This window comes from Melanotaenia boesemani, chromosome 19 (genome assembly GCF_017639745.1).
Source record: "Melanotaenia boesemani isolate fMelBoe1 chromosome 19, fMelBoe1.pri, whole genome shotgun sequence".
Lineage (NCBI taxonomy): Eukaryota > Metazoa > Chordata > Actinopteri > Atheriniformes > Melanotaeniidae > Melanotaenia > Melanotaenia boesemani.
The window spans coordinates 29431219-29444693 of NC_055700.1; the positions used below are offsets into that span (position 1 = coordinate 29431219).

At 41.6% G+C, this 13475-nt stretch overlaps 2 protein-coding genes across 5 annotated transcripts in view; both read right to left on the reverse strand.

Moving 5' to 3' along the window:
* The window catches only part of tpm2 (tropomyosin 2 (beta)), a 40453-nt gene extending 35120 nt beyond the window's left edge, over positions 1-5333 (reverse strand). The window contains exon 1 of one of the 4 annotated variants that reach the window (XM_041969588.1): positions 5075-5333. In XM_041969588.1, the coding sequence (XP_041825522.1) occupies positions 5075-5188 (114 nt within the window). In that variant the 5' untranslated portion in view covers positions 5189-5333. The remainder of the gene's footprint in view (positions 1-5074) is intronic. The other 3 variants (XM_041969587.1, XM_041969589.1, XM_041969586.1) reach the window with 3 other exon arrangements.
* A 2814-nt stretch (positions 5334-8147) lies between these two features.
* tln1 (talin 1) overlaps positions 8148-13475 on the reverse strand; it is an 82126-nt gene continuing 76798 nt past the window's right edge. Inside the window, 6 exon segments of the mRNA XM_041969602.1 lie at positions 8148-9111; positions 10187-10312; positions 13016-13033; positions 13035-13199; positions 13289-13326; positions 13329-13349. Coding sequence (XP_041825536.1) covers positions 8986-9111; positions 10187-10312; positions 13016-13033; positions 13035-13199; positions 13289-13326; positions 13329-13349 — 494 coding nt within the window. The 3' untranslated portion in view covers positions 8148-8985.

A 13475-nucleotide genomic window follows, 5' to 3' on the forward strand; every position in this document is an offset into this window, starting at 1 on the left:
ATATGACGTCAATGTGATGAACACGCGCTGATTCCTAGTCCACCCTTCCTCGAGTTTTTTATGCTTAATAGTCAAACATTTTTTGAAGAAGCTCATTTTCTTTATTAGTCCAAAGAAATGTTTCTCTTTTGCTTCACAGTGAATTCTCAGCCATCTTCTCTTCTCTGCTTCTGATGTGAACTTCCTGCAACACGCAGTTAACCTTTATCTGTGCATGCATTGTTTTGCTCTAGCTTTGGTGTGTTACTCTTTAGCGCCCCCACAGCGTGTAGTATGTACTACAGCGGTGTCGTGGGGATGTTGAAGCCTTTATCCTAGTTTTCACCACCGTTTTCACACCTGAACCGGGTTCGGTGCCATGTGGACATAGCCTAAATCTAGCTTTAACAGATGGCTGTACAGCTTCAGAAGAGTGACATGACCATCACACATCAACACAGAAGTCAAAACCCATCCAGAGAGAACAGTAAGAAATAAACCCAGTCTACATCATGATCATCCAGGTAAGTGACTGTTAACGCTGAGACAAGGTATCCAGTAAAGAAGTCAAACAAGAAGCTCTCATCACTGGGTGAGTCCATTTACATCCCATCAAAGTCAGATAATTGGGAGTAATCAGATTACTGTAATAATCACATCTGTTGCATATACATATATATATATATATATATATATATATATATATATATATATATATATATACATACATCCACACATATATACTTGTTTTAATGTACTTGGTGTTGTTCTCATATCATAATGCAGAATTCATCCAGCATCATCTCACCAACCGTCTCCACGGTGTTGATCTCTGTCATGAAACCACCAGATGTGACGACTAAAGTTTAACAGTTGATATTAATGTAGAAAATAAAATTGATCTTGATTTCTTCACTTTTTTACATTAGATGATTACTTTAGTTGTAATAATCAGGTCACTATTTGATAAAATCTAGACCTAAAAAGGGTCTTCTTTGTGCCCCCCTTTTCCTGATCAGTGCTCCTGTCTGGCCCCCCTTCAAAATTTCTCTAGATCCGCCCCTGCATAGCTGAAGTATAAATCCTTTCTACCACCAGCCAGCTTCTGTGTTAGAGAAGGTCCTGCTCTGATTTGTATCTCAGACACAGTTTATAATTTCTCTAAATGATCAGACCTGAGTCTCCAACATCTGCACAGCAGCAATGATCTAGAGGAGACGTCTCCTTGCTTCCTTTGCTGTTTCACTCTCACTAGAAATCTGAACCTGATCAGTCTTCATAGATGTGTGCATGGCTGTCTGCTGACTAGTAGAGTTTACAGCTGTTCACTAAATCCTTGTTAATACTAAAAAGTTTTATTAAATAAAGGTGAACAATATCTAATGGAAATAGGCTGTTATCAACATTCTTCAGCTTCACGTGACAGCGACCTGGATCTGATTGACATGAGACTGATAGATTTAGTTTAATATTGCTAGCACGTCCAAAAACAATACTTTGGGGTAAATATGTGCTGATGTGAACCATGAACCACTAGTTTCCATCTTCTCAGCTGATCCATAAACCCAACAAGCGAGAAAAGCCGATCGGCTGATCACATCACTGACAGCCATCATGATTCACAACAACCGGAGAGAGAGGAGGAGGAGGATAAAGGGGGGTAAAAGGAGGGGGAGGAGGAGAGAGAGGAGGAGGAGGATGGGGGGGGTAAAAGGAGGGGGAGGAGGAGAGAGAGGAGGAGGAGGATGGGGGGGGAGTAAAAGGAGGGGGAGGAGGAGAGAGAGGAGGAGGAGGATAAAGGGGGGTAAAAGGAGGGGGAGGAGGAGAGAGAGGAGGAGGAGGAGGATGGGGGGGGAGTAAAAGGAGGGGGAGGAGGAGAGAGAGGAGGAGGAGGATGGGGGGGTAAAAGGAGGGGGAGGAGGAGAGAGAGGAGGAGGAGGATAAAGGGGGGTAAAAGGAGGGGGAGGAGGAGAGAGAGGAGGAGGAGGAGGAGGGGGGGGAGTAAAAGGAGGGGGAGGAGGAGAGAGAGGAGGAGAGAGAGGAGGAGGAGGATGGGGGGGGTAAAAGGAGGGGGAGGAGGAGAGAGAGGAGGAGGAGGATGGGGGGGTAAAAGGAGGGGGAGGAGGAGAGGAGGGAATGAGGTGAGGGAGGGATTAGAGAAGGAGGGAGAGGAGAAGGAGGAGGAGGAGAGGAGGAGGAGGATGCAGTGCAGACACAGAGAGGACCAGCGATTAGAGCAGCTAAAAAGTTTTAAAAACATTTTTTAAGGGAAAAGTGTAGGAGTTAAACACCTTCATCCTCCAGCGGTGCGACACCCATAAACCTGTAACTGAGCCGGTAGACACACCTGAGCATCAGTCACCATCATCCACTAACATGTCAGGCAGAACCAGATGCTGTAAGTGGTTATCGTGAACAGTTCCTTCGGTCTATGGACGCTCGCTGTTCTTTAACATGAGCCGAGTCGACAGTTCAACTCCCAGAAGTTACATCAGAGATGCTTCCAGCGCGCATGGCACTACAACAGGAACAAACCTTTTTAAACTTGTATTGTTTTTCAAGTGTAACAGCATGAACAGTAGCATGGATGAAGTCTGCAAGTCAGAATATACAAGTCGGTTTGACAAAACACTTATACCACCATTTTACACAGCTACTCAAGAACCAATCAGATTTCTTTCAACTCTAACCAGTCACAGAGAGAGTGGCCATAGCTTCCTAAAGGTAAACCTCTTTATGGACATTCAAAATTGTCTTTCTAGATGAAAATGTGTCTCTACTCTCAGCTAATTTTGCTTATGTTTTATTTTTCCATGAATCAACTTCCCTTCAGTCAGGGCTAGAGAAATCTAGTTGGTTCTTGTGTAGGTGTGTAAAATATTGGACAAATGTTTTGTACCTACTTGTAAAGTTAACTTGTATTTTCAAACCTGCAAAATGAATCTGTACCTGAACATTTTATCTGTACCTTTGACTCATTGTTACTCTTTTAAATAGGGAGAAGTTAAAAAACTTTTGTCCCTGTTTTAGCTCCGTATCAACAAGGCTGAAAAGTCAAACTTCAGCTTAGATCGGATATTTCTGCTTGATAGAAATATTACTCTGATATTTCTGTCTGGGAGATCATCAGTAACATAAGTGACATGACAGAGCTTTTTTTTTTTTTTCTGGTGGTTTTATGGTCACAGCAAGAAGGTTGCTGGTATGAACCTCGGCCGGGGGGTCCAACAGTGGCCTTTCTGTGTCAGTTTGCATGTTCTCCCATGTATACCTAGGTTCTCTGCAGGTACTCTGGCTTCCTCCCACCGTGCAAAGACATGCATGTGAGGTTAAGTGGTCACTCTAAATTCTCCCCAGGAGTGAGGGCTGTTTGTCTCTCTGTGATGGACTGGCCACCTGTCCAGGTGTACCTGCCTCCTGCCTGCTAATAGCTGGGATAGACTCCAGTTTCCCTGCATCGCTGAACTGGACAAAGCGGTACAGAAAATAGATGAAAGAATCATTGTATCTGTAGGAACTACAGGGACTCATTTTAGAGTCTACCTTCAGGCCAAAGCAGGGAGTTCTGACTCTGATGATGTTTTTTTAAAATCGACAGTTTCTACAAAGAGCCGAGTCGAGTGTCAGAATAAAGATTTTAAGCTTGGATTTCTGACAACGTGTCAACATTTGCGTCCTGATGAAAAGCTGAGCTACCGTCAGATCATCAGATGACAGCAGATGGTGTGAGATCGTCTTTCTGACACGCTCCATGTTCCACCAGTCCCAACATGTCGAATCAGAAACCCGATCTCAGGTGGAAAGCTGAGGTTTTCTCTCAAAGGGACAGATTCCTGGGGTTTCAAAAAGTCTGACAGAGAATAAAACCTTTTCTGATCTGATCTTCAGATTTCAGATCATTAGAATTTTATTTGTACTTTTAGTTGAGATATTTATTCACACTTTATATAATGTGATTTTCATTTAAGGGGCAAAAAGTATTGGTATCGGTATTAATATCTTATTGTACCTTGTGGTATAAGTATTGCATCACATTGTCTTATGTGGTATTGTATAGTTTAGTTTTGTATTGTATCAGTATTGGTATAGACTTTTGTGTCTATATCAGTATTGATTCATACCGTTGTCATATCATATCATATCATATCATATCATATCATATCATATCATATCTTATTGTATCGTATAGTATAGTATTGTATTGTATTATTGTTTATGGTAATGCATTGCAATGCAATGCATTGTATAGTATTTATTAGTATAGTTTAATTTCATATTGTATCATATTAGTATTAGTATTCATATCATACTGCATCAGTATCATATCGTACCAGAATAAGTATCGTATTGTATCATATTTTATTGCATCATACAGACATTAGTATCATATTGATACTGTACTGGTATCCTATTTTAATTCATTACATCGTATCGTATCGCTATGCAACACATCACATCACCACACAACGCATTGTATTGTATCATAACATATGGTACTGTATCGATATAGATGAAAGTATCACAACTTTTGGAATTGTCCATCCTTATGTTACAGCAAAACTGACCATGAAGCAGTGAAATCTTCAGGAAACAAAAATACGCTAAAGTCAGAGGACGGTGGAGATGCAAGAATAAACCAGTTAAAGATGCCTGATTCTCTTTGCAGGTGGAAGATTCAAAAAGCTTCTTTTCTTTCTCTGACCTATCACTCAGTTTTTTCTCTTTGCAAATTTCCATCAGGAGCATGATGGGAAAAAATTTCCAAAGGACTCTAGTTGTTGTCTTAACTAAATATTTAGTCTCTGAGACTTCTGCAAACTGTCTGCAGACATGAATGTTTCAGAGATGGTTTTAACAACATGGAGAAGAGTGAATCTGGCTTCAGGGTTTATTGTGGATGAATGTGAAGGGATTTTACTGGATTTTTTCTCCTCTGACTGACAGAAAATCAAACCTTTATCTTTAAAGAAACTGATCCTGTAAGTTTACAATGTTCCTCTAGTTATTGAATTTATAAGAAATGTCCAGGACCTACTTTCTGCAGAGTTAGATAAACATAGAAATGGACTGACCCAGTCCCTCTGAGGTCCCTCACCAGTTTGCATTTGTCCTCTGCTCCCTTCTTGTCCACCTCAGCCTGCTCTGCTCGGTCTATGGCGTTCTCCTTATCCAGCTTCAGCATCTGCATCTTCTTTTTAATGGCCTCCATGTTTCCCTCAGTGTGCTTTCAGCAGAAAGGATGAAAAGTATGTCGAGGTATCAGGCAGGGACACGGGCTGTGACAGGGACGGAGGTGGACAAGAGCAACTGAGTGTCTCCGGAGCGCTCAGGGACAGGAATGGACAGGAATAGACAGGAATAGAAAGGAATAGAAAGGACCAGCCTACCAGCTGCAGGAGTCAGACTGGAGGAGTCTCCGTGGTGGATTTGCGAGGATTGTTGCCCATATTTAGGCAGCGAGAGATGGCCAGAGAGTGTCTGGGTGGGTGTGTGCAGCATATGTGAATAAATCAGATGTGTTATTATTCAGAAACTTCAAATCTCGTCCAAAACATCCAAAGGACAAAATTCAGAGAAAATAATGAAATTATTCTCAGAGGTTTGTCTGGTTTATGACCATGGAAAAACATTTTACTGCCTTAGAAACAAAAAACAGCCAAATAATTTGTAAAAATTACACTAATTTATTCCTGAATGTGAGTCAAAAATTAAACTAAAATGGCCCATGTAAATGAGATATTTCCTTTTAAGGGTCTAGATTTTAGGAAATACTGTACTAATTATTAAGGGTGTTGTACTGAGACCTAACTCATCCTGCAGCTTCAACTCAACCCCAACAAAAGTTAGATCAAAATGTGCATATAAGTTGGAAGAAATGTGTTTTAACTTTTGCTGTAATTAAGGCTTAAGGTTTAAAAAAAATAGAAAAAAATTTGACTTTGTTCCATTGAAAATTAATGGGATTCAGCTGAAAGGAAAAATAACCCAGCCTGCTTTGGAGCCCTATAACTCAGACATACTTTAACATAGAAACGTCATTCAAAGCTTAAACGGGTCAGAAAAAATAAAACTTTTATCGTATGAAAGGATTTCTTTGTTATCTCATACAGTTATGACACAATTACAGTTTAAGTTTTATGGAAATTCAGAAATTATAATCAGACTCACTTAGGCACATGATGTCACACACCTCAAAATTATTCTTAAAAACTTCTCAAATAACTTTTGTTTACACCCACATTTCCTCCTGTAAATACACAAATTATATTTTAAAACACCCAGTGTAATCATTGCAATAGGTCTTACAGTTTTCTCTCAAATCAGCTCAGAGCGCAGAGTGCCCCTCTACTCCGCCTCCATTCACTTCCATTCTGCCTTGTCCCAGCAGCTACTAGATGAACAGCAGGGTGTCAAATATCATCAAACTGAAAATATAACAGTTAATAATGGTTGCAGATGTCCACCCAGCAGGTACAGGCAGTCCTGTGTCTAGAACCATCTTCATCATCATACAATTTATGCAGCAGTTTAAATCGTGAAGTTATGTTTTCAGTTTTTGATAACTAAATTCAAAGTTTACTGTATAATTGTTCAATTCAATTTTATTTACACAGCACCAGTTCACAGTGAATGGTCAGTAACAAAGGATACTGTTGTACATCCATATAAAGTTCTGTGAAAATAATGAATTAAATCTATAAAGTTGAACTCGGAATGAATGAAGACACCTGACAGGCCATGTAGTTAAGCCATGGTGATGAGGTAATCCCTGGTTGGTAAATCGTTGTGTTACTTTGACCTGGCTTTCTTTGTTGCTGCCACAACCATCTTTACATAACAGCTTAATCTTCTTACTGACAGCTCCCTCCCACCTGCAGAGCCAGCCTCCACCACCCTCCGTCTAACCCCCTGTGTTTCTGTTTAAAGGGTCCATCTATAGATCTGTGGACTAGCTTTTCTGCATCACTGTGAGACACGGTGGTCCTCATTTTGGAAATATTGTGTAGGTAAGAGAAGGTGGTCCTAGAAACCTGTTTTATATGTGAAGTTAAGGGCAGATGCTGGTCCAGAATAACTCCAACGGTCCTCACTGTAGTACTGGAAGCCGAGGTAAAACCATCCAGAGTATTTCCATAGATAGACTGAGTCTTCCTGAGGTTTTCAGGTCTAAAGAAAACATCCTCATTCTGTCAGAGAAAATTCAGAGTCATCCAGGTTGTTTTTAAGACATCTTTGTAATGTAACAAACTGATTGGTTTCATCATTATACCCGAGTATCATCTGCATAGAAATGAAATGCTGTGCTAATATTACCTAACAGAAAGTATGGGTCCAAGTACAGAACCCTGAGGAACTCCAAGACTTCTTCTGTGTGTGAGGAAGATTTATTATTTACATGAACATCGGAATCTATCAAGATAATTATGACTTAAACCAGTCTATGTGGCTCCTTAAATCCCAGCAACATGTTCAGTGTAACAGAATGTTGTGATCAGTGTGTCCACGAATCCATCCGTCCTCGCCACTTACTTGACTTATCTGCTCACTAGCAGCTGTTCTTGTAGGATCCAGATGTGAATTCAGATTTTATTCCACTGAGTTGACCTCATGACCCTTTGTAGAACTAGTTTCATCCACATCCTGAATGAAAATGCAGATTTGACATGCAACCTTCTTTAATAGTTCCTAATCTGACATCCTCATACATCCAATATGCTTCTTTATCTGTAAGTACTGGTTTTTAACTAATTTCTTTCTTCTAGTTTTATATCAACTTTTTTTATTTCATATTATCAGAGAACTCCCACCTCAGCTATCATTGAAGGCCATTTTAATTCAACTTAGATTTTTCTTTGAAAGTCAGGAGGTAAAGAGTCTTTTTACCTGCTATAAAAAACTACATAAAAAACAGTAGAATGACACCTGTGCAAAGTTTCTGAGACACACGGTTCAATAAGTTTTTCTGTACAGTTTAAGGCGTACTTTCTGGGTTTCTGTATTATGTTCTGATTAATTCATATGCACACACACACACTCATTGTGACCTTCTCCATCACCATAGCAACCAGTGACAAAGCTCCTCCTTCCTTCTAAGTGACAGGCCCCAACACTGTCGCGCTGTGGGCAAGAAGAGTGAAAGTGAAACGGTGAAGAAGCGGAGTCAGGAGTTAGAATGAAAACTGGTTTTATTGGATAGAAATCTGCATTACAGTGTCCATCAGGTGGTCCAACTGGTCACCAGTCACTTCTCCTTGTTGCTGAGCGGAGTGATGAAGTTATTGCACTTCAACAACGAAATCTAGAAATTCATGATGAAGGCACTTTGATTGCAGCTCATGTTGGGCCCATTTAATCTGAGTGGTCCATGAACGCAACACAGAGGAGCCAAATACACTCACACTGACGTTTACACATTAAATATATGGCTTGATAATCATCACACAGACCCACAACTGAAGACTAACACAGAGGAAAATACTTTTCATAGATATCATATAACGCATTCTTCAAAAAAAAAAAACTACTGACATTTTTCCAACAAATTTTCTTTTCATCTATTTTCGTATATCAACTTTACAGTATGATCATTAATATAGTGAATATTATGACTGTAATGAGCCATAACCACCCGGCTCACGCAGAAGAAGCTCTCTGGAAATGTATTCAGACAAGAAAATAAAGACACTAGAAAACTTGCATAGATTGATTTCTAACTGGAAGTGGAGGATAATATTAGATCGCATTCATATTTCGTCTTTGTAGCTCTGAAATGTAACAGTCCACCTTTTCATTGTTCGGACTCTCTGAAGCAGTACACACAACCTGGAAATATTAAAAGTATGTGAACATATATCATTATAAGCACAGATAACTTAATAAGCAGTTTTAGCTGAACCTCTGTTCGCCGGCGCTCACTCGGGGCGAGTCTGGAGGACATCAGCTGGAGTGAGACAAGTGAAGCTTTAGCTGTGGCAGGTCCTGAGCGTTGAACGTTGGTGCTGCTTCTCACTGCTCCTCTCGCAGCTCCGACGGCAGGAAACTTGTACTGCTGTGGCGGATCATGGCCAGCTTCTTCCTGGCCTCATCCAGCTCCCGTTCTTTCCGCAGCATCTCCTCCTGAGCGGCGATGATCTGAAACATCACACATCTTTTAACACGCTGAACAGACATGAAGCAGCCATGGCATGAAGAGATCAGTCCTTCGCCCTTTCAGCTCAACGTTCAAACCCATCTCAAAAGATAAAACTTGTATTGTCTGAAAGGATATTTTGATCTTATATGGTTTTGATAAATTCGCTGGTTACGTTTTTATGAAAATGCTGCAGATTCTGTACACTAGAAAGCAATGATATGACTTCAGAATACATTGTTATACAGTGTATGTGTATGATAACTGGATAACCATATACATCGATCGACAGAAAAAAAAGGGCTGAAAAACAGTTTCTCTTCCTTTTTCATAATAGCCTATCATGTAGCTTAATACTACAGTCATTACTTCCTCCCAACCAATCACAAAGGCAGACCCAGGCACGCTCCGTCACCAAGCCCCGCCCCTTTCAATCCACAACAGAGAGAACGTGTATTTGTAAAAGAAGTCGCAGCAAGAAGAGGTGGAGGAAAAGGTCACCAAAAGAAGGTCGGCGTGAGGAAAAACGTGATTGCCAGCTGAAGGCTGAGTCGATCTTTAGTTTGTTTTGGTGTTTGTTTACGTGTTTCTGAGCTTCATTAAGCAACAGCATCAAATAACCAGGGCTGCACTGAAAATATTTTTTTTCATTTTTCGATACTTATTCGATATCGATTAATATGGTTTTTCTATATTCGTCCAGCCCTGCCTAAAAACTACATAGAAGACAGTAGAATCCTAAAAACGACATCTGCTGCTCATGGTTTTAGATTGTTTAGAAAGATGCTTTTTTTGTTCGAGGCGTTTCTGTATTACAGTCTGAGTAATTCAGACAACACTTGTGGGTATGGCCCCTCCCCCCACACACATTAGGACCTCCTCCATCACCGCAGCAACCAGTTACATGGCTCCACCTTCCTTCTAACTGACAGACTCCAACATGGCTGCCTGTATAATACATGTATTAAGGTAAACGGTAAAATAAAAGCACACAGGTGTCACAACACATCGGGATGGAAAACAAAGAATGTGGCATATTTTTTTATAAACTATATGTATTTGGGAACGCTGACTCACCTGCGCGATCCCTCCCACCATCTTACTCTTCACCACCACGGTGTGGTCATCCTGGTCATCAAAGGCAGCTTTCTGTGCAGCCTTCACCAGGTTATCAGACGCTCTCTTCACAGCATTCCCAGCAGCCTGCAGACACAGTCAGGATTTTATTAATGATAGAGACACAAAACTGTCCTTCAAGGCCTGAACTGGATGAAAGCTCAGGAAAACAGAGAAGGTGTAAGATGACGTTTATCGGGTGGTTCCTGGGAAGCGAATGCCGAGTTCCTCTGCTGTCCCACAGATAACCATAACAGGTTTTTTCCTTGTTCCTGCTCATGAGAACATCTGTAAAAGGTAAAGATGAGCAGCGCTTGGAGCTCGACTCTGCTCTCATTGGACAGCAGCGTTTTCCTTTTGTGGCTGAACTTCCAACGACATCTGGATAAATCTTCCTCTGCTGGTTTATGTTTGGGTGGAATGTTAACGCTAGTTTGGTGTCAACATTCCTCAAACTGTCAGAGATCCAAGATTCAGTTCATCCCGAATGAAGATGTTTCTCTTTTGTTTCCATGTGGCTGGTAGAGATGTCAGGAGAACATCACGGAGAACATGAATGTTCATCGGTGTCCTTCTTGGGTCTAACCAGGGATGTGATTTTCCTTCTTCTTGCAGCCTCTGCAGCAGGTAACAGGTAAAGCCAGTGGAACATGTTTCCATCACCAGGGAAGGTGAATCCCTCCGGATTTATAGCCTGTGATGCCTCCAAAATGGCTCCGTTCAGATGCTTGAGGCTGCTGGTGTCTCTGCTCTGAAGAATCCCTGTCTCCTGGAGGACTCCTGAAGCTTAATTTTTCCCTGGATGTTTCTGGTTTTCTGCAGGTTTCTGCACATGTATGCTTCCATCTTCTTCTCCCAGACTATCAACACCATAATCATCACAACAGATTTTTTTCTATTACATGAAATTTATTTAACCTTCACAGATGTTTTCAGTCATTAACGTAAAACCAGCAGACTGAACCCGCCTTGTTTCTTCTCTGGTTTTAAATCGTGTTTCTACAGATTAACCGAAACTGCAGCGTGCCAGTCGGTTTGTTGGCTGCTGTTGTGGCATAGACTGCATCGCTGACTCCGTAACTCAGTGTGTTAAACTGGTTCTGTCCCCGTACCAACCAAGAGACTGTACATTTGTCCAGGAGTTATTCAGCCTTATAAAGCAGCATGACGAGGAGCCGAGCGAGCACATGCTCCTGGTGTAATCATAGATGCAGACTAATGTTTCCTGCTGCTGCCACGGACGGATGGGTGGATTGTTTCACAGCTCCTGTCGAAGTGAACGTATGGGGAATTACTGAGGCGGCAGCTGCAGGCTCAGAAGAGGAGGAGATAAGCCACCGCCTGATTGGATCAGAGAATATGAGCTGACTGGGCAGTTCCCTGTGATCACAGCTAGCATACACACAGCCTCAAAGGTAGTATTTTTGGGTGGATTGAGGGGACTGATATACTTGCACTTTCCGATATGGCTTTACAACTGCCTGCATCGTTACACATAAAGGTCAGGACGAGCCCTGCCTGATGTTCCCACCGTTCCAGTCGGTGCTTTCATGAAGGAAAACCATTAGCTTTGTTTCAGTTTCATCCCTGGAGACAATAATCCAGACGATGTCCCCACAATGAAAGCGTTGTGTTTGTGCTGTGATGAAGAGAAGGCCGAAGCTGCAAACTGAAACAGAGCAGTGGGAACCGAAACTCAGGTACTCTCAGGTCTAAATATAGAGGATGTTAATCCTCCCGCAGCAGCAGGACGATTGTGCATGCAGCTCATCTGTAACCCTACATGCCTGAAGTCCGCGCTGCTAGCGCTTCATTAGCAGGACTGAGGAGGGAAACAAACCGTCACTCTGGAAGAGATTATATCTCGTTTCAAGAAAGCTGAGAGGGTCAGGAGGGAGCTTTCACTTAAATTTAATTTTATAAATGTAAAAAGTGATTAAATTAGTTCATATTATTTAGAAAATAGCCAACTTTTTCAAAATGTTTACACTAAATTATAAGAACTATGAAATCTCCTTAACTATGGCTGCAGATGTGGAAATAAAAAGCTATAAATGCCTTTTTATTAAAATCCGCTGAGCTCCTTCCATCACAACATAGTCCCCATATATCCTTCCTGTTTTATCTCTATTTATTTCATTTTCTGTTTGTTTTGAAGTCTCTCTTCACACACGCTGTGTCTTATATCTGTTTACTGTAAAACATTTAAAGTTAAAAAGCACTGTTTCTATAAAAGAGAAACTTGTTGTGAAATACACTGTACAACCATGACAAGGTTAAAAAAAACTCAATATACAGTCACCATTGTACTTCATCAGCTCCCCTGTTCTGCCTTCTCCTTTTTACACTAATATCCAACCAGCCATCACACGGCAGCATGTAGTCATGGAGACGTGGTGAAGTTCAAACTGAGCATCAGAATGAGAAGAAAGAGGATTTTAGAGACGTTGAACTTGGCATGGTTGTTGGTCTGAGTGTTTACTGGGATTTTCCACCCACAACCATCTCCAGGGTTTCCAGAGATGGTCTGAAGAAGAGAAAACATCCAGAGCAGCAGTTTGTCTGGACCAGGATGCAGCAGAAGACACACCGGGTAGTACCAGCGTGGGCCACCACAGCAACCACCAGGATTTTTAAACCGGATATATCAGAAGGTAAAAGGAGTGAAACCCACGCTGAGGTGGTGGTGTGTACATATGAATAAGATGAGCTGAAGCTCCACAGTAACATGACAGAGACAAGGGTTTGTGTGCTGGACAGCTTGATGTGACGTTAACATGCAGTACTGACCTGCAGCCTCTTCATGGTCCTGGGAGTCCTGGTCAGCCTTGACCTTGCAGGCCACCAGCAGCTGAGCAGTGGAGGCCGCCACCTGCTTGGCTGAGGAGATGAGCTTCTCCTCGCTGGCATGTCCCTGGACCGCCGAGTTGGCTGCCTCACACAGATTGTTGGTTGCTGCGGCAACCATCCGAGCCTGAAGAGCCAAATGACGTCAGTGGTGTGGAATTTTAAAACAGAATGAAATAAATTCTTCCATGTTTGAGCTGGAGGCAGCAGACTTACAGCAGAAATCAGGCCCTGAGACCACTGCCCATCATCACGGCATTGGCTGGGATCGCTCCACCTAGAACACAGAACCTGCATTTAGACGGGTTTATCTCTGCTTACATGCCATGTAGGTGAAAGAGTTCATTGAAGATTCATGACCGAGAATTTGGAGTTGATATCTAAGTGACGTGTGTTATTATAA